The sequence below is a fragment of the Sorex araneus genome, chromosome X (assembly GCF_027595985.1).
Source record: "Sorex araneus isolate mSorAra2 chromosome X, mSorAra2.pri, whole genome shotgun sequence".
Lineage (NCBI taxonomy): Eukaryota > Metazoa > Chordata > Mammalia > Eulipotyphla > Soricidae > Sorex > Sorex araneus.
The window spans coordinates 164013199-164034632 of NC_073313.1; the positions used below are offsets into that span (position 1 = coordinate 164013199).

General features: G+C 51.8%; 1 protein-coding gene across 4 annotated transcripts in view; it reads right to left on the minus strand.

Moving 5' to 3' along the window:
• The window catches only part of COP1 (COP1 E3 ubiquitin ligase), a 95632-nt gene extending 83913 nt beyond the window's left edge, over window positions 1-11719 (minus strand). For 3 of the 4 annotated variants that reach the window (XM_055120172.1, XM_055120171.1, XM_055120170.1), the window contains exons 1-2: window positions 11035-11719; window positions 1964-2023 (exon numbers count right to left, since the gene is read on the minus strand). In XM_055120172.1, the coding sequence (XP_054976147.1) occupies window positions 1964-2023; window positions 11035-11396 (422 nt within the window). In that variant the 5' untranslated portion in view covers window positions 11397-11719. Of the gene's footprint in view, window positions 1-1963; window positions 2024-3251; window positions 3299-11034 lie in introns of those variants that run through there. The other variant, XM_055120173.1, reaches the window with a different exon arrangement.
• Between the last annotated feature and the right edge of the window lie 9715 nt (window positions 11720-21434).

Here is a 21434-nt window from a genome sequence, read left to right on the forward strand (position 1 = left end):
AATATAAACGAGAACAGAAAGACTCTCAAAACACAAATCCTAGAGGGCCAGAACAACAATATAGCGGCCTTGCACACAGCCCACCCAGTCCTAACCCTTGGCACCCTGTAGGGTCCCCTGAGCACTGCCAGGAGTAATTCCTGAGTGTGGGGCCACAACTACGCCCTGAGCACCACTAGGAGTGACCGAAACTAGGGGGGAAAAAAAAAACCAAACCCAAAATACTCAGACTAAAATAATATACCAAAAGACTAATTAATAAAATTTAATTACAAATAGAATATACCAACCACAATCAAAATAAGAAAAAGGAATTAAAGATACATATCAGAGCACATAACCATTAGGATGATTACTATTATTATAAACAGTGTTGGTGAAGATAAGAAATGATTATAAAAAACGGCCAAGAGGGCTGAAACAATAGCACAGCAGGGAAGGCGTTTGCCTTGCACTCGGCCTACCGCTGCCGACCCGGGTTTGATTCCCAGCATCCCAAAGGGTCCCCTGAGCACCACCAGGTGTAACTCCTGAGTGCAGAGCCAGGTGTAACCTTTGAGCATCGCCGGTGTGACCCAAAAAGCAAAAAAAAAAAAAAAAAAGAAAAGCAAAAAAAAAAAAATCCGCCTAAGTAGAATGATAATGAAACTACAGGAAGCAACAAAACCAACAAGGTGTTATCATCGTTAAAATCCAGCAATCATTCCCAGATATGACCCTCAAAAACTGAAAGCAGGGTCTAAAGAGACATTCATACACCCGTATTCAAAGCAGCATATTAACAAGGGTTAGAAATGGAAGCCGAGAAAATGTCCCCGGATGGACAAACGGACAGATCTGTTACCTACACACTAGCTCCTCACATTTTTGAAAAGTTCAATCTGTAGGAAGAGCAAGTAGGATGGGGGATGGACAGACACCGGCTCGGTGGAAATGAAAAGCCGTTTAATGTGCAGTTTCAATTTTGCAAAATAAAAACGATCCAGAGGTACATTCCAAAACAATGTGAGTATACTTAGAAAACACGACTCAACTAAAAAATGGTCAAGTCCGTTTCCTGTATATTTTACTGCAGCTACAATGCTGTTCGGTACACAAACTGTGACATGCTGTAATTTAAAGGTAACATGAAGCGAAGTATAAGAGAAGAGAGTAGAGCTTTTCATTCTTTCTATCCTTTTCCAATTCGGAATCAGCTCTACGGAGATTTCGCAAGTGAGTTCATGAGGTTCTTTTTTGTTTTGTTTTTTTTTTTTTGGTTTTTTTTTTTTTTTTTTGCTTTTTGGGTCCCACCCGGCGATGCTCAAGGGTTCCTCCTGGCTCTGCACTCAGGAATCACTCCTGGCGGTGCTCGGGGGACCGTATGGGATGCTGGGAATCGAACCCCGGTCAGCCACATGCAAGGCAAACACCCTCCCCGCTGTGCTATCGCTCCAGCCCCTTATGGTTTTTTAATGCTTTATTCTTGTTACTCACACCTGACAATTGTCTCTAAAAGGCTTATGCAAACCTAAATATTTAGCAGGCCGTTCCCAATTGTAAACTTACTACCTTGTCAATCTTCTTTTTTTTTTTTTTTTTTGGTTTTTGGGTCACACCCGGTGATGCACAGGGTTACTCCTGGACCACTCAGGAATTACTCCTGGCGGTGCTCAGGGGACCCTATGGGATGCTGGGAATAGAACCGGGTCGGCCGCATGCCAGGCAAATGCCCTCCCCGCTGTGCTATCGCTCCAGCCCCATACCTTGTCAATCTTAAGGTTCCGTCGGGGACAAGCCTGCACTACATGTGGGACTGCCCTGGGTTTGATTCTCAGCGCCACTCAGAAGCAGTTTCACTAGCCAAAGGAATAATACAATTTGCAAGATAATAAAAATTACTCTTAAAAATCTAACCTCACCGACTACATCTGGGCACAAGTTCAAACTGCCAAGACTATTTCACAAAACAGAATCATCTTACCAAAAGCTGTGGCCACATTTCGTCATGTATGCTTCCTCAATCATATCAAAACAGATGGGGCTAAAAAGAAAAATAGGAAAATAATAATTTTTTTTTCCGAGTGATTACAAACTGAGAAAGACCAATACCAAACAATCACAATACCTACAAGATCATTCAACACATAGCAACGAAGGATCCTCAACCTTCTACGAAAAAAAAGAGGGCATTTCTGGGAATGAAGGGATAGTACAGTAGGCTGGGCATTTGCCTTGCACCAGGCTGACCTGGGTTCGGTCCCTGGCATCTCAGATAGTCCCCTAAGCATCACCAGGAGTCATTCCTGAGTGCAGAGCCAGGAGTAACCCCTGTGCAACAACGGGTGTGACTACCACCCCCCCCAACAAATGTGCATTTCTTTCTTTTTTTTTTTTTTTGCTTTTTTGGGTCACACCCGGTGATGCGCAGGGGTCACTCCTGGCTCATGCACTCAGGAATTACACCTGGCGGTGCTCAGGGGACCATATGGGATGCTGGCATTCGAACCCAGGTCGGCCATGTGCAAGGCAAACGCCCTCCTCGCTGTGCTATCAGTCCAGCCCCTAAATGTGCATTTCTTTGAGCAAAATTAACTTTGGGGAATTTTACTGCTAATAAAATCTTGTCCAAGCAACCAAATTCTAAAAATAAATTAAAGGAGTAAATTAAAATAGCCCTAATATTTTTTTTTCTTTTTGGGTCACACCCAGTGATGCACAGGGGTTCCTCCTGGCTCTGCACTCAGGAATTACCCCTGGTGGTGCCTAGGGGACCCTATGGGATGCTGGGAATCGAACCCGGGTCGGCCACGTGCAAGGCAAACACCCTCCCCGCTGCGTTATTGCCCAAGCCCCAATGGCCCTAATATTTTAACTTGCCCCCTTTTTAAAAGAATAATCAGCAATGGCTATCTTGACTGGCCATCCCTGTTCTCAGATACGTCTCCTTACCTCTGCCAGCCAAAATAGTGCTTTTTATTTCTGACCTCCAATAAGGTGAATTCTTGGGGGCTGGAGTGACAGCACAGCGGGTAGGGCATTTGCCTTGCACGCAGCCAACCCGGGTTCGATTCCCACCATCCCATAGGATCCCCTGAGCACCGCCAGGGGTGATTCCTGAGTGCAGAGCCAGGAGTGACCCCTGTGCATCGCCGGGTGTGACCCAAAAAGCAAAAAAAAAACAAAAAAAGGTGAATTCTGAAGGCTAAAGGACAGTCTGGTGGGCGGGGCACTTGCTTTGCAATACTGGGCCAACAAGGGTTAGCTCTCACTTGAGTTCTGACTGGTACTTCCCGGCTGACATGATACGGCTTTTGCAAGAGCCTTCTTCTCCAGCTGTATCTTCTTTGGCAAAATGTCCTGCCGAGAGCAAGGGTTCACTCTGAATCAAGTTGTTCTCATGCTATCGAGGTTTTGGAGTATTTTGTGTATTTTTAGATAAGTCCTTAAAGGTATGTCTTTTGCAAGTATTTCCTTCAAATCCACAGCTTATTTTTTCATTCTCTTGACAATGTCTTTCACAGAGCAAAAATGTTAAAAAAAAAAAAAAACACTTTTTGCTCAATGATCTTTTTAGTATTTATATAAGAAGGGATCATCAGTAGGGGCTGGAGCGATAGCACAGAGGGGAGGGCATTTGCCTTGCACGCAGCCGACCCGGGTTCTAATCCCAGCATCCCATACGGTCCCCTGAGCACCGCCAGGGGTAATTCCTGAGTGAAGAGCCAGGAGTAACCCCTGTGCATCACCGGGTGTGACCCAAAAACCAAAAAAAAAAAAAAAAAAAGAAGGGATCAGTAAACCATTTTGAGGTAATTTTTCTGAATTGTTTGGATCTAGACTTATCTTTCTGTACACAGACATCCCGCTGATCTAGCAACATTTTTAGAAAAGATCCTTTTCTACACTGTATTAGCTTTGTTCCTTCGACGAAGAACTAACCACATTTATGTCTGGGTGCCCTATTCTGTTCACACTAACCTATATCTACCTGTTCTTTCACCAATATCACGGTTAATTACTTCATATATTATTTTGATTTAGAAAAACTGTTCCCTTGGGTAAAACACACAATAAGGACAAGCATGGAGTCCAAACTGTTAAGTCAAAAACACAATTTCTATCTCTATCAATCTGTAACAATGCACCTTTCTCTACATAGACACTAAATTATGAAAACTGAAAAGTCAGTTAACCTATCTGAGGATATGATGAGAAAACAGGTTATTCTCTCACCATGGAAAGAAACAGAGGAGGAGGTGGAAGAAGGAAAAGGGAAGGAAAGAGGGCAAAGATGAGGAAAAACAAGGACTTTTTGTAGTGTAAAATAAAATTAAGCATTTAAGAAACATTTTATTGTGTACAATACAAACACAACTGGAGCAGTAGCACAGTGGGTAGGGCATTTGCCTTGCATGCGGCCGACCCCGGTTCGATTCCTCCGCCCCTCTGGGAGAGCCCGGCAAGCTACCGAGAGGATCCCGCCTGCACAGCAGAGCCTGGCAAGCTCCCCGTGGCGTATTCGAGATGCCAAACACAGTCACAACAAGTCTCACCATGGAGACGTGACTGGCGCCCGCTCGAGCAAATCGATGAGCAACGGGACGACAGTGCAACAGTGCAGTGCTACGATACAAACATTAACGGAAATGATTCATTTCTCTGTCAAGTGCTTAAAAACTTTAGAAGTCTTCTGGGGAAAGGGTTACGGGCTGAAATAATGATTTAAGACAAAGAAATTGCCGTCTAGAGTAACAAGGTTTAAGGAAGTAGTGAACCACAAAAGTTCTTAGAGGAATCTGATCAGCTAACTAACGCTGGGTCGACTCATTACCAGTCCGGGCGACGTGAGAGGAGGGAGGGTAGGAATGAACAGTCTCTGGTAATGAACTATTACCGCACAAACACCAGCCTCTCAATTTACAGGCCAGAACTCACAACCGGCTTTCAGGATCTGCTGCATCAGCAGTCCCTTTCCTTTCTGGGCCACCTGGTCTACCCCACGTCTTCTGGCAATAATGCTAATGACCCGCCGTTTGATTGATCAGCAGAAGCCAATAAATTGCTGATTCTACACCCTCGTCCTCAGAGGGTCTCCTCCAAATCGCACGTTTTTTAACAAAGCAAAAGAAGGATTGAGGGGTTAGTTTTGCAGTTTCAAGGAACTTTTTTTTTTTTAATTTTTGTTTATGGGTCCCACCCGGCCATGCACAGGGGTTCCTCCTGGCTCTGCACTCAGGAATTACCCCTGGCGGTGCTGGGGGACCCTATGGGATGCTCGGAATCAAACCCCGGGTCAGCCGCGTGCAAGGCAAACACCCTCCCCGCTGCACTATTGCTCCAGCCCCAGTTTCAAGGAACTTCTTGGGTGTCGTTATAACCATCTGACGAACTCAGAAGTTTGCTGCAGTATTGACTATGCGTTCCCAGTCCACATGGGGCTGGGGAGAGGCGAAAGAGGCCTTGCACGCGGCCTCTTATACTCAATACTGAGTATATGCTTTGTGCTGAGGCAAAGATTGCCTAGATTCAGTCCCTAGCAACACCAGGTGTGACACCAAAGCCACCCACTCCAGCACGCACGATTTATAAGCTCCAATGGTCCCAAAAGGCCAATGAGATTTTCAACTGATTTTTCCAAACCAGGACAGGGAGAGTTGTATCCCAGACTTCAGAACTTTCAAAATGCCCAAAAGACACACATCACGCATAGGTTGTGTCGAAGTGTATAACCAAGTAGTTCCCTCCAATTTTTCTTACTGTGGCAGGTGCTTTTTGCTTTTTTTGAGGAGTCATCGCACAGCGGATGGGCTTTTACCTTTCACGCAGCCGACCCGTGTTCGATTCCTCCGCCCCTCTCGGAGAGCCCGGCAAGCTACCAAGAGTATGGAGCCCGCATGGCAGAGCCTGGCAAGCTCCCCGTGCATATTGGATATGCCAAAAACAGGAACAATAAGTCTCTCAATGAGAGACGTTACTGGTGCCCACTCGAACAAATCGATGAGCAATGGGATGACAATGACAGTGACAGTGGCAGGTGCTATGCTATCTCCCACTCTATTTCATGCTTGGGTCGTTGGTGAGCTGTTAGAAAAGCAAGGAATAGCTGGGGGGCTTCCTTTATAGTCCTACAAGTGATGAAGGGTAACAACCACCTCGTGAGATGCTTGAGTCTGTGACAGCTGAATTCAGATCTGCCACTGGCCTAAGAAAAGTCGAGAGGCCACGACGGAATAACGGTGTGACCAAGGTCTGTCTTCACATTAAATCATGAGGCCCTCAGAAAAGAGCCTCGTTTTATTAATAGCCTGACAGAAGCCAGCAGCCGCAGATTTATTACCAGCTAAGTCGATTGAATGTAGAGCCTACCTACGGCCGATCAGCACCTTCCCACGTGGACTTCCAAGTGACTCAAAAATACTTATTTCTGCTCAAGAGAATAACTGGGGCTTGCAGAGAAGATCGTTTCAGACAGTCGACAAAGCTAATGCAGAGCCAGGAGTTAGGCCATAGTGAAAAAGAAAAAAATCTTTTGGTAAAAAGATGACTTTGTTATGTCAAAGACTTCATTCAAGTTCACGTTAAATACACTATGACACAGGCAAAAAGATGTTTGATTAAAATGTTAAAACTGGGGCTGGAGCAATAGCACAGCGGGGAGGGCGTTTGCCTTGCACGCGGCCGACCCGGGTTCGATTCCCAGCATCCCATAGGGTCCCCTGACCACCACCAGGAGTCATTCCTTAGTGCAGAGCCAGGAGGAACCCCTGTGCATTGCCTGGTGTGACCCCAAAAAAGCAAAAAAAAAAAAAAAGTTACTTAAAACTAACAACAACGTGACAATAATTCCAGTGGCCACACTAAAGTAAAACCATAAACCCCTGAATTGCTGATCAGTTCAGCAACTCAATGTAAGCTTCCCTTCAAATGTTACACGAGTCAAGAGACATCAATGCATGACACTGAAAATGCAGCATCTATCTGACTTGAAGTCAGGTCTCAAAGCCGGGGTCACAATACCACTGTCAGCAGGGAAGAATCTGCAAACTACACAACCCGCCGGATCTGCAACTCCCACAAGTGCTCTGGGGACACAGGCACAAGCAGAGGGGCGAGTCTGACAGTGACAAGGCTCGGGTAAGTAGGAAACAGCGGTCTCCTTGCCACAGAGACCCTTGGCATTATCTCATTCCACACCGAGAAAGCATTAAACAGAGACCTGGAGAGCTTTGTGCTCGCACTTTCACCCTTAGCTATTCTAGGTGGGGAAAAAAAAATTTTTTTTTATATCTTTATGGGACAATAACTTTGTCAACATTATGCTAACTTTGGATGTTCTACGGAACTTCGCAGAATTATTTGAAGGGTGAAATGAACTATGTGTCCAGGGGGCCGGGGCTGATCCTGTTTCCATCCTGGGCTCCACACATACTCGGGCACCACGAGGAGTGAGTCCTGAGCATAGCTGGTGTCACCCGGAACCCAAGAAGAAAAACAAATCATCACCACCATTATTCAAACATCACCTTCATTTAGATCTAAAGGCACAGAGGAATACGAAATTGTCCACAGTATGACCTTAATGTACACCAGATAAATGATCCCGGGTCCATTAGAAATGAAAAGTCAGGCTGGCGCCTTGCCTAATCTCTACCCCCCTACCTGCAAAAGTTTATCACTGTATCACTGTCGTCCCATTGCTCATCGATTTGCTCGAGCGGGCACCAGTCACGTCTCCATGGTGAGACTTGTTGTGACTGTGTTTGGCATCTTGAAGACGCCACGGGGAGCTTGCCAAGCTCTGCCGTGCGGGCGGGATCCTCTCGGTAGCTTGCCGGGCTCTCCCAGAGGGGCGGAGGAATTGAACCCGGGTCGGCCCTGTACAAAGCAAATACCCTCCGCGCTGTGCTATCACTCCAGCCCACCTGCAAAAGTTTATCCAAGTCAAATTTAGCTCGACGTGGGGGAAACAGATCTGCACTGATGAAATCTGAAAAACTCAACCAGGCCCAAGCGGGGAAGGGGGTGGGGCGGAGAGAAGGATTAATGTGATTCCCAGGAAGTCAAGTATTTAGCATCTTTCAAGACTCACTGGATTCCATTAGAGCACACGCGCACACATACACACACACACACAGACACATACACACACACACACACACACACACAGAATAACCTATAACAAAGTTTTTCAACCTTTTTCTGACCATGGTTCCTTTCCTACAACTTCTTTCCGGCTGCCCCCCTGACCTACCCAATGAACAGTTTTCACCGGTGGTATCCATGCAACACCTGGGGGTTACAAGAGGCCCAATGGTCCCCAACTGAGAAACAATGATCTATGCAATACAGTCAGACTAATAATCTTGTCCCTTAAAAAAAAAAAAAAAAAACTCGATGCCATTTGCTTAGACTTTTCCATCACTCTCCGGTTCCCTCCAAAACGGCGTATGATAAAGACAACGACACTCCAGGGGCAACTGCCCCGTGGGTGACAAGTGTGCTTCACGCCCCATCTCCTACGCTATTCCAGTGCATGTTTACGGATGCTCATGTGTGTTTTCTTTCAACCTCCTGCATGTGGAAATGCAAAAGGCAGCTCAAGGCTACACTGCAAACCTTCACTGTTTCGGGTTTTTGCTTGTTTTGGGGCCACCCCGGGGTATGCTCAGGGCTGACTTCTGGCTCTGCATTCAGGAGTCACTCCTGATGGTGCTCGGGGGACCCTATGGGGTGCCGGGGACCCAGGCCAGCGCCCCCTTCGCGTTTATTAGCTTCTATTTTATCATATAACATGCTCTACTGAGGAGCAAAGGCCGCTTTGACCCAACCACAAGCTGCTTTATTTACAAAGGCGACACCAGAGGATCCACGAAAAATGGGCTGGTTCCGAATCTGAAAAAACTTAAAAGCAAAGAACTTGAAAAACACTTTGGGGCTGGAACGACAGCACAGCGGGGAGGGCGTTTGCCTTGCACACAGCCAGCCCAGGTTCTATTCCCAGCATCCCATATGGTCCCCTGAGCACCGCCAGGAGTGATTCCTGAGTGCAGAGCCAGGAGTAACCCCTGAGCATCACTGGGTGTTACCCAAAAAAGAAAAAAAAAAGAAAAGAAGAGAAGAGACACTTTGAGTTTTCTGAACTCAATCCAATCAACTTTCCTCCCTCTGGTCCCGTCTTTAGCTCTGCTCTATGTTAACGCCTCCATCTCAGCTCCCCGTGAAGCCCAAAGGGAAAACAACGTCCCCAACACTGACAGGACAGACCGACTCCCCCGTCCCCAAGACCACACAGCTGGCAACAGTTTCCTCCAGAGGCAAAAACCCCCCAACGCAGGGAAGGCTCCCGGGAGCACAGCCAACTCGGCTCGGGAGTTTACACTGGGGCTGGATTGCAAACCCCACTTGGGGACCCCAAGCGACAGCACAGCTTGGAGGACAATTGCCTTGCACACGACCGACCCGGGTTCAATCCCCGGCATCTCATAGGGTCCCCCGAGTACCGCCAGGAGTGATTCCGGAGTGCAGAGCCAGGAGTCGGCCCTAAGCATCACCAGGTGTTAAAACACCAAACAAAAGTGCTTCACTGGGGCTGGAGTGACAGCTCAGCAGGTAGGGTGTTTGCCTTGCACGCAGCCGACCCGGATTCGATTCCCAGCATCCCATAGGGTCCCCCAGCACCGCCAGGAGTGATTCCTGAGTGCAGAGCCAGGAGTAACCTCTCAGCATCGCCGGGTGTGACCCAAAAAGCAAAACCAAACCAAAACAAAAACACACACAAAAAAACCCCAAGCCCCAAACACCCCCAGCAGGGTCCCTAACACCCCCAGCAGGGTCCCTAATGCCCCTTGTCTGTTTCTGGAGGAGCGTGCAACCTGCAAGGAGCATTTCTGGGGCCCCCAGGCCATGAGCACCTGAGGATGCCTATTGCAAAAAACCAAGTGCCCCCCTTGCACCTGAAGGATGCCAATTTCCGATCCCCACACCAGACAGGCCTTTTAATCAATCGACCCACGGGCTGGAGCAACAGCACAGCGGGGAGGGTGCTTGCACGCGGCCAACCCGGGTTCGATTCCCAGCATCCCACAGGGTCCCCCCACAAAGCACCGCCAGGAGTCAGTCCTGAGTGCATGAGCCAGGAGGAACCTCTGAGCATCGCCGGGTGTGACCCAAAAAGCAAACAAAAAAAAAAAAGTTAAATAAACATTTGGACTGGAGCAGGTAGGGCGTTTGCCTGGCATGTGGCCGACCCGGGTTCGATCCCCAGCATCCCATACGGTATCCCCAGAGCCCCGCCAGGAGTGATCCCTGAGTGCAGAGCCAGGAGTCAGCCCTGAGCATCACAGGTGCGGCCCCCACACAGAACAGGGGGTGTATAGAGACACCCCTAAAACAATGAAACGTTTACCCTTTTTTTTTTTTTTTTTTTTTTTTGCTTTTTGGGTCACACCCAGCGATGCTCAGGGCTTGCTCCTGGCTTTGCACTCAGGAACTACTCCTGGCGATGCTTGGGGGACCATATGGGATGCCGGGGATCGAACCCGGGTCGGCCGCGTGCAAGGCAAACGCCCTACCCGCTGTGCTATCGCTCCGGCCCCCACGTTTACCCTTTTAGAGACCAACTTCGCCTCCTTAACAGCTCAGTGAAAAGTTAAACACAAAAAAGTAAAGAAAAACCTTCCAAAGATCAAACGAGGGGGCTGGAGCCACGGCACGGGGGGAGGGCGTTTGCCTGGCACGCGGCTGGCCCAGGTTCGATTCCCAGCATCCCCTAGGGTCCCCCCCCCCCCCCCAGCACCGCCAGGAGTGAGTCCTGAGTGCACGAGCCAGGAGGAACCCCTTGTGCATTGCTGGGTGGGACCCAAAGAGCAATCAAGCAAGCAATCGATCGATCGATCAATCATCGACCCCGGGCTTGCAAAGCAGAGCCGAGAGCCAGCCCTGCCCAGGTGCGTGCAACTTGCACTCGGGCCCGGGTCGCTGTCACTCACGCCCTCGGGGACGCCCGCGCATGCACCCCCCCGGCGCCCGCCGGGACCCCGGACCCGAGCTCACCACACGAAGTCGTTGCTTTTGTCCTCGTAGGAGTTGAGGAGCCCGTTGCACAGGGGCACCAGCAGCGGCCGCTTCCTGCCGCCGCCGCCGCCGCCGCCGCCGGGCCGGGCCGCGCAGCTGGGCCGGGCCGGGCCGGCCGACACCGCCCCGCCGCCGCCGCCGCCGCCGCTGCCCGACACGGCGGGCGCCACCAGCACGGGCCGCGCCGCGCCGCCCCCCGCGCCGCCCGGGCCCAGCGCGGCAGCCGCGGGCGGCGACGGCGACGAGGCGAGCGACGACGAGGCGGAAGTCACCGACGACGCGGCCGACGAGCCGGGGCTGGTCCCGGCCGAGCCCGCCGCGGCCTGGCGGCTCCCGGACATGGCGAGGGGCGGCGGGACCCGCGCGGCCGCGCCTCAGAGCATCGCGACGGGCGGACGCACGGACGGACGGACGGACGGACGGACGCACAGACGGACGGACGGGCGGGCGCGCCGGCCCGGGCCACCAGGACGCTGAAGGGCTTTTTTTTTTTTTGGTTGCTGTTTGTTTGTTTGTTTGGGTGGGTGGGGTTTGTCTGGTGCGGGGGCCCTGGCTGCTGTTGTTATTTGGGTTGGAGGCTCCTCGGGCGTCCGACGGGAGGCGGCGAAGCCAAGGCGGGGAAGGAGGAGAAGCCACTACCGCTCCCCGGGCCGCCGCCGCCGCCGCCCCCGCCCGGCTTCCGCCGCGGCCAATCCGAGCGCGCCGTTCTCCCGCCGCGGCCAATCCGGGCGCGCCTGGCTCCCCGCCGCGGCCAATCCCCGGCGCGCTGGGCTTTCCCCGCCGCGGCCAATCCCGGCGCGCCGGGCTCCCCGGCGCGACCAATCCTAGCGCGCTGAGCTCCCGACCGCGGCCAATCCCGGCGCGCCGGGCTTCCCGCCGCGGCCAATCCCCGCGCGCCGGGGGCCGGCCCGTACGCCTGTGCATGCGCGAGTGGCGGAAGGGGCGGCCCCCCCGGCGCCGAGAGAACGCGGTGGGGGACGACTTTAGACGCGGCACACGCCGCTGCCCCGTGGTTCACTCACTCACATACATGCACACTCACACATACGCACTCCTCGGCAGCTGTCTCGCCCGCGTCGGAAGCTCTTTTGCATGCCTGATGCTTAGAAGGGCTGGGCGGCTCCCGCGGGTGGAAGGGCAGAAGGAAAAGCGGAACGGAAGGAGGGGAGGCCGAGGGGTGTGGGGGAGCGGAGACGGGAGGGAACGGCCTCGCCGCGGCCAGTGCGCACGCGCGGCTGCCCGCGGCGTCCCGGGGCCTCTGCGGCGGCTCCGCACGGCGCACGCGTGGGGCGAGGCGCATTCCCGAACGGACCAAGGGCGGTCCCGGTTCCTGGCTGAGCTACTGCTGCAACCTGCGACCTGGGTCGCGAGTTCGGGGCCCCCGTGCGACGTCGTGCTCCCGAAGGCCGTCCCGAAGGAGCCTCGTCCCGGCCTGACGCTTGCTTGCATTTTGTGCACCGAGATGCAGCAGAACGACGATGCGGAGAGCAGTGCGGAATCAGGACGCTTTGCAAAGAACTTTGATTGGGCTTTGTTTTGGGGGAGACACCGCCGGTGATGTTAAGGGGTCCCTGGAGCCCTGGCTTTGCGCTCAAGAATTTATCCTGGTGGTGCTCGGGGGACCCTCGGGGATGCGGGGCATCGAACCCGGGTCGGCCGCGTGCAATTGCTCCAGCCCCACCGCCTCGGTTTTAAGGGATCTGATCTCGGATGTCAATCTCCAAGCCGGGCTCTTGCTGGGAGGCTCCTCGGAATACTGCGAATTGACTAGAGATTGTAGCAGGACGCTTGGGGAATCCGAGGGGGTCATTTATTTGGGGTCTCCTCACGCTCCTAGGGGAAGAGATTGCAGATTTTTATTTTATTTATTTATTTATTTATTTATTTATTTATTTATTTTTTGCTTTTTGGGTCACACCTGGTGATGCACTCAGGAATTACTCCTGGCGCTGCTCTGGGATCCTTATGGGTTGCTGGGAATCGAACCCGGGTCTGCTGCGCGCAGGGCAAACGCCCTAACCACTGGGCTATCTCTCCAGCCCCCAAGATTGCACATTTCATTGGCCTTGGGAGGGTTGAAGATTACTGGGTTCCCTAGGACATAGGAAGTGCTGAAGAGGCATAATTAGGAAAAGACAACCCCCCCCCCCCATTTCAGCAGCTAGACGAGCCTTTCCCGCCCCTCCCTCTCCCTCCCACAGAAAACCACCCCATGATGGGCTCATTCTCTGCATTCCCCGCTTTTCCATCTGTTCCAGCTCAGGTTTCTCTTTCTTTCCTTTCTTCCTTTCTTTCTTTGTCACACCCAGCGATGCACAGGGGTTCCTCCTGGCTCTGCACTCAGGAATCACTCCTGTCCCCGGAGAGGTGCTGTTTTTTAATCTTTCTTGGCACATGAATAATGCAATTGATTTTTTTTTTTAATTTTTCAGTGTTTGCTTAAAGTCTTTCCAAATGAATAGGGAGCTCCTTGAAAGAAGGGCTTAGTTCTCCATGGGTATTCAAACATTCTTTGGTGGATAAATGAATGTAATGAATATTTGTTGATCATATCGATCCTCGTGAATGATCAATAAATGAATATAATGAACACTTGTTCTAACATTAACTATATATACATAGATCTGGGCTGGAGAAATAGCACAGCAATAGGGCAAAGGCCTTGCACACGGCCGACCCAGGTTGGATTCTCAGCATCCCCTAGGGTCCCCCGGGCACCGCTGTTAGGGTATGGTATTGATAATTTCCTCCTCTCAGAATCCGCACAAACAGTTCAGCCAGTAATGTAACACACAGCGGAGTTTATTAAAGCCAGCTAGCTGGGGTCGAGCTCTTAGGCACACAGGTCAAAGCAAGACGATGAACAAGGGAGAAACCTCCAGTTTTATAGTCAAAGCTTACATCATAGCCCGTGCTTACAAATTCAAACAAAAATGTAAGCAGAAGTTGCACGTTTTCATAATTCAGAAGAAAACATTTTCAAATACCACAAACAAATAGTTACAGATAGGTCATCTAGAGGACTGGAGCGATAGCACAGCGGGGAGGGCGTTTGCCTTGCACGCGGCCGACCCGGGTTCGATTCCTGCATCCCTCTTGGAGAGCCCGGCAAGCTACCAAGAGGATCCCACCCGCATGGCAGAGCCTGGCAAGCTCCCCGTGGCGTATTCGAGATGCCAAACACAGTCACCACAAGTCTCACCATGGAGACGTGACTGGTGCCCGCTCGAGCAAATCGATGAACAATGGGACGACCGTGCAGTGCTACAGATACATTTTCAGAACATTCTGGCCGCTGCCTGCCCTGCCTGCATCCTTCTATAGATAGCGGATGGTGGTTATGAAACTATTTGCCAAGGCCGAGTTTTCAGCCCAAATGTCCTTCCCTCACAGATGGCCAGCAGGGAGAAGCGGGGCTTTAAGAAAAACAAAAACGGTTTAAGTCAAACAAGACGTGAAGCAGGAACCGGGCATGATGGAATTACTCCTGCCCTGCTCCGTGTCCGACACGGCCAGGAGTCATTCCTGAGTGCATGAGCCAGAGGAACCCCTGTGCGTTGCCGGGTGGGACCCCAAAAGCCGAAATAATTAATAACTAAATTCAGGTGGGGTAGGAGGACTTGGGGCTACACCCAGTGGTACTTAGGAGCTACTCCTGGTTCTTTGCTCAAGGTTGGGGATCATGGAGGTAACCATGTAAAAGGCAAGCAACTTAACACCTGCACCATCTCCCCAGCCCCTAACTTCTAATGGGCTACACTGGAAACCACTAAAGGTACAAAACAAGGGCCACAGAGATGGTTCAAAACGCATCACGAGGGGCTGGAGCGATAGCACAGCGGGTAGGGCTTTTGCCTTGCCTTGCTCGATTCCCAGCATCCCATATGGTTCCCTGAGCACCGCCAGGGGTAACTCCTGAGTGCAGAGCCAGGAGTCAGCTCTGAGCATCGCCAGGTGTGACCCAAAAAGAAAAAAAATTAAATTAAAAAAAATGCATCGCGAGGCTGGAGCAACAGCACAGCACGGAGGGCATTTGCCCTGCACGGGGACGACCCGGGTTCGACTTCCAGCCTCACATAGGGTCACCCGAGCACCACCAGGAGTAATTCCTGAGTGCATGAGCCAGGAGTAACCCCTGTTCATCGCTGGCTGTGACCCAAAAAGAAAAATAAAAAATGCATCGCATTTTGGGGAAGCCAGAGTTCAACTCCCAACAGAGCACGATACTCCAAACAGTGCCAGAACTGACCCCCACTAGAGATAGGAATTGCTCCTGAGTACTGCCAGGTGTACCCCCAAAGTCCTGAAATAAGACCACGCTGGAAAATGTTGCTGGGGAAAGATCTGCCAAGGCAAGTATGCTTAGTTTTGTTTTGTTTTGTTTTTTACTTTTTGGGTCACACCCAGCGATGCACAGGGGTTCCTCCTAGCTCTGCACTCAGGAATCACTCCTGACGGTGCTCGGGGACCCTATGGGATGCCGGGGATCGAACCCGGGTCCAGTTCAGTCCTTGATGGCTGCCAGGACTGACTCCCGAGCACAGAACCAGGTAGAGCTCCTAATCAGCATCACCGTATATGACCTAAACTCCCCTTCTCGCCCCCCACTTAAAACTTTGAAGTTCAGATGTCTTTGCATTGGAGGAGAAGAGTTAGTCAAGTGAAAAAAAAATCACAGTGGAAGGAAGTTAAGTGGAAGTGGATGGATCTTCATCAAAGTGTTGTGAAATTAAGGTTTCAGCTGATTTATCTTCCAGAAGAGGTGAAAGATTAGGAGGAAAGAGACGAATGAGGAAAAATTACAGCTGGTTAAGCATTACGGATAAGACGGACCGAGGAGCAGAGTAGGGGGTGAAGGGAGGACCATGCCAGAGAAAGGAGGATTAAGTTATTCCCAACAAGAGAATTTTGGGGCTGGAACAATAGCACAGCGAGTAGGGCATTTGCCTTGCATGCAGCCGACCCGGGTTCGATTCCCAGCATCCCACAAGGTCCCCTGAGCACCGCCAGGGGTAATTCCTGAGTGCAGAGCCAGGAGGAACCCCTGTACATCGCCAGGTGTGACCAAAAAGCAAAAACAAACAAACAAACAAACAAAAAAACCAAGAGAATCTTTAAGACTCCAATAAATAACTCCTATGCATTCTTTCCTTTTTTGCTTTTGGGTTCCACCCGGCCATGCTCAGGGGTTCCTCCTGGCTCTGCACTCAGGAATCCCTCCTGGTGGTGCTCGTGGGACCCTATGGGATGCTGGGAATCGAACCCGGGTCGGCCGAGTGGCCTGCCAGGAGTGATTCCTGAGCATGGAGTCAGGAGTAAGTCCTGAACACCAACTGGGTGTGACCCCAAAACAAACCTAAACATCTGCTTTTTGACCAGTTTGCAGGTGGATGTGATGCAGATAACTAACCAGCCCTCTGACTGGTGTAAGACATGTCAAAGAAGGGTCAGAGCGATAGCACAGCGGGGAGGGTGTTGGCCTGGCACATGGCCAACCCGGGTTCGATTCCCAGCATCCCATAGGGTCCCCTGAGCACCGCCAGGAGTAATTCCTGAGTGCAGAGCCAGGAGTAGCCCCTGAGCACCAGCAGGTGTGGTTAAAACCAAACCCCAAAATAAACAAAAATAGCACTATGACACTGTCATCCCACTGTTCATCAGTTTGCTCGAGCAGGCACCAGTAACGTCTCCATGGTGAGACTTGTTGTGTCTGTGTTTGGCATATCGAATACACCACGGGGAGCTTGCCAGACTCTGCCATGTGAGCGGGATACTCTCAGTAGCTTGCCGGGCTCTCCAAGAGGGACGGAGGAATCGAACCTGGGTCGGCCGGGTGCAAGGCCAACGCTCTACCTGCTGTGCTATTGATAGGAATAAAAGTAATAATTAAAAAAATTTCAAACTACTTCTTTCTACCTGCAGCAATGGTAAAATCTGACCTAAATAAATCTGATCGTTCTTAGATACTTTGCTTCACTCAGACACTGGGAGCTTGTGTTTTTTTGTTATGGTGGTGGTTCTTTTTTCATTCCATTAAGTCCTGGACACCAAACTGTCAAGTCAATCCATCAACTAGACTTGGGCTCTTATCAGTTTGACAGGAGGCGGCAGAAACTTAGATTATCTCCTCGGTTTCGAAACACGAGTCAAGGCAGCAAAGCCACTGGCCCCAATCCAAGCGCTGAGCCCTGCGTTCCCTGTCTGAGAATGAGTCACAGCCTTGAGTCCCGGCTACCTGCACCCCACGAAGGTTTGCACTGTGTCGCATCACTGCCAATACAAAACAACTTGCACATGGGTTCAGAGAGACAGTGACTTGGGGCTGGAGCGATAACACAGCGGGGAGGGCGTTGGCCTTGCACGCGGCCGACCCGGGTTCAAATCCCAGCATCCTATAGGGTCCCCTGAGCACCGCCAGGGGTGATTCCTGAGTGCATGAGCCAGAAGTGACCCCTGTGCATTGCTGGGTGTGACACAAAAAGCAAACAAACAGGTGGTGACTTTTGCTGACGTCTGCTGACTCAGCTTCCATCCCAGGAGGGATCCCTGAGCAGAACGAGGTGTGAGCCCTGTGCACGATCAAGTGCGGCCCAAAAACACAGCAGCACTGTTGCACTGTGGTCCCGTTGCTCATCGATCTGCTCGAGCGGGCACCAGTCACATCTCCATGGTGAGACTTGTGCTGACTGTGTTTGGCGTCTCGAATACGCCACGGGGAGCTTGCCAGGCTCTGCCGTGCGGGCGGGATCCTCTCGGTAGCTTGCCGGGCTCTCCTATTCAAATATATATAGCTTGTTTTCTTTTATTTTTGAGCCATACCCATCAATGCTCAGGGCTTACTCCTGGCTCTGTGCTCAAGAACCACCTCAGGCAGTGCTCGGGGGTACGTATGGGAAGTCAGGATCGAACCTGGGTCAGCCGCATGCAAGATGCCAGATGAGTGCCCTGCCCACCATACTATCTCCCTGACCACCCCTTCCCCAGAGAGGTATATTAAAGGAAGGCAGATCATGCTACCCCCTCAGTTTGTTTTTATTCAAATAAATGTCAGAATGTTCTCTCATCAAAGGACAAGTAGCACTGTAGCACTGTCATCCCGTTGCTCATCGATTTGCTCGAGCAGGTGCCAGTCACGTCTCCATAGTGAGACTTGTGACTGTGTTTGGCATCTCGAATACGCCACGAGGAGCTTGCCAGGCTCTGCCGTGCGGGCGGGAACCTCTTGGTAGCTTGCCGGGCTCTCTGACAGTGATGGAGCAATCGAACCCCGGTCGGCCGCGTGCAAGGCCAACACCCTACACTTCATGCTAGGGCTCCAGTCGGGCAGTCAAGTAACTGAATTGAAAGTAATTCAAAATTAGCTTTAGAACTTCATTCTCGTGGATCTTTTTTCTAGACACTAAAGAGGAAATTGATATTTCCGCTTCTGACTGGAGATGTGTCTGTCTTTAAGTTCGCTCCACTTTTGCTTCATCTATTTTTTAAGTGCAGCCATTAACCACCTGGAGTGTCGCTTTGCTCCAGCCCCTTCCTGGAATGACCCATTGATCATCATCAATGACTCCATTTCTAATCATTCTTGTCTTGTGTCTCCTATTAATAAAACAGTTTTCTTTTGCATAACGCTTATCTGACGTATCTTTTTTTTGTCTCGGTAATATATCAGTGAATTTGGTTTCAATTTAATAGAACGATTAATCTGGTTGAACCCAGGCCTCTTTTTTTGTTGCTTGCTTTTAACCTGCCAACATTTTTGTCCCTGCCTTCTCTGAATTCTCTAGCATCAAAGAGAATATTTTAATTCTTGCATACTCTTGACTTTGCTGCAATGCTGAAATACCTATTCTCCAAAAAACTGAGTTAACTAAGTAATTTTTTTTTTCTGAGTGAACGTTTTCCTTACAAATGTGCCTTCATTACTAAGACCAATGATTGGGGCTGGAGCAATAGCACAGCGGGGAGGGCATTTGCCTTGCAAGCAGCCGACCCGGGTTCGATTCCCATCATTCCATATGGTCCCCTGAGTACCGCCAGGGGTAATTCCTGAGTGCAGAGCCAGGAGTAACCCCTGTGCATTGCTAGGTGTGACCCAAAAAGGGCAAAAAAAAAAAAAAAAAAAAGACTAAGACCAAGGCTTAAAGCCAAGTCTTAGTAATATAGAACTTGCTTCTTATAACCAAGGCACTGGATTTGACCCCTGGCACCAAAATAAAATAAAGGAGAAAGATTTTTACTGTAACGACTATAGAATGGCCCCCAGGTGGGGGGGGGGGCTTCTTTTCCTGACCCACTGAGTGGGCACCACCGTCACCCTGGGGAGGGACAGGCGCCAGAGGCCAGGCTCTGGTGGCTGATGGGGGACAACAAGGTGTCAACTGCCAACTCCCAGCCACTCAGGACTGAGTGTTCCATTCAAATCAGGACCTGGGGCAGAGCGACAGCACATCGGGGAGGGTGTTAACCTGCCACCGGCCCACCCAGCCTCACAGGGTCCCCGAGCACCGCCAGGAGTGACCCCGAGGGGGGAGCCAGGAGTCAGCCCTAAGCGCGGCCGGGCGTGGTCCCACCCAAAAATTCAGAAGCCTTGGAGATAAATGTGACCCGCTGGGAGTGTCACCCCCCTCCCCCACCTCCAAAGCCCCTCCTTAGAATTCTACCTCCCAACAGCTCCATTTTGAACCCAGGCTCTCCCCCCTCCTCGTCTGGCATCCCTGAGAGACCCAGCGGCCCCACCCTGCCCATCTCGCCCCCTGTGGGTTACCCCCCACACCCCAGAACCTCACTTTGGGGGCTGCCGACGTTGTCTTGGGTGCGCCCGCCCTCTGCTGGTGAGCGTCGGTACCGGCGCCCACGGGCTCCGTCTCTGGCCTGAGCTGGACAGAGACAAAACCCGCGCTCTTGGCAGACTCCAGGTAGATGAAAATTCTAGAGAGTTCTAGGACCTCAGCTCGTCCGACGGTGTGGAGGGTGGCCTTGAGCATGGCCGCGGCTGGGTTCTGGAGGTGTTCGGCTGCCGGGGAGGGAGACTCAACCCACCCCCCTCCGAGGGGACCCCCCCAGTGAAGACAGCCTGGCGCGGGGGCAGGAGGGTCTATGCAGGAAGTGTCCTATGTAGGGTCTAAAGTCCCTTTCTTGGGGAAATCGCCATCGTATGACAGCAGGAAGGGCTCTTGCCTTACACGCTGCCAACGCAGGATCAATCCCCGGCATCCCATAGGGTCCCCTGGGCACCGCCAGGAGTGATTCCTGAGTACAGAGACAGGAGGAACCCATGAACATCACCAGGTGTGGCCCCCCAAAGCCCAATGAAACAAATAGCACTGTCGCACTGTCATCCCGTTGTCCATCGATTTGCTCGAGCGGGCACCAGTCACGTCTCCAGGGTGAGACTTGTTGTGACTGTGTTTGGCATCTCAAATATGCCACAGGGAGCTTGCCAGGCTCTGCCGTGCGGGCAGGATCCTCTCGGTAGCTTGCTGGGCTCTCCAAGAGGGGCGGAGGAATCGAACCCGGGTCGGCTGCGTGCAACGCCGCACCTGCTGTGCTATCGCTCCAGCCCATGAAATAAAATAAAGTAAATAAAATCCACCTTCTTCAGTGACAAAGAGATGTGGGGGCAGTAGCTCCAGATGCAGGGGTCTGGCCTGGCATCATTATACTGGTTCTGTCCCTGGCCCCAAGGGTCTCCCAGGGACCACAGGGTGGTGTCCTGGGGCCCCTACATGCTAGGGGTTGGCTGGACGCCTCCAGTCTAAGCCCAGAGAGGCTGGTCATGGGCGTTTCCCCACGCCCAGCCCCCAGCCCTGCATTGGCTGGTCTGAACGTCAGAAGAACGGGGGTCCCCAGTGTCCAGGGACACACGGCCGAGGGGCCCTGGCCAGACAGTGAGCACCAGCTACCTGCTATGTCTCTCTGGAACGCTGCCCTCTAGGAACCCTTCAGGACAGGGCTGGAGCACATGTGTGCCCGTGACCTCCATCCTGCACAGGAGAGGCAACGCTATTCCCAGGAAACCGGTGGGGGATGGGATTCTTGGGAGAAGGGGGTTGGGCGCACACTCAGGCTGCTCTCAGGGGTCCCCTTTTGGGGGGACTTAGGAAAATTTGTGTAGTACCAGGGATGGAACCAGGACTGCCAGGAGTGCTCTACCCACTGAGCTTTCTCCACGGCCCCTGAGCCCACAGAGCCCAGGAGCTCTGGCTGGGCCCTGGTGTCCCCAGCGCTTACGGAGGTGCTGCCCCCTGGTGGTGAAGGGGGGGCTGGGACCCTGAGGCGACAGTACCCACCCCCCCACCCCTGAAGGTCTCAGATCCAGGTGCCCTGAGGGGACACAGGAGGAGGCCCGCAAACATACATGCAGCCATGAGCGTATCCAGCCA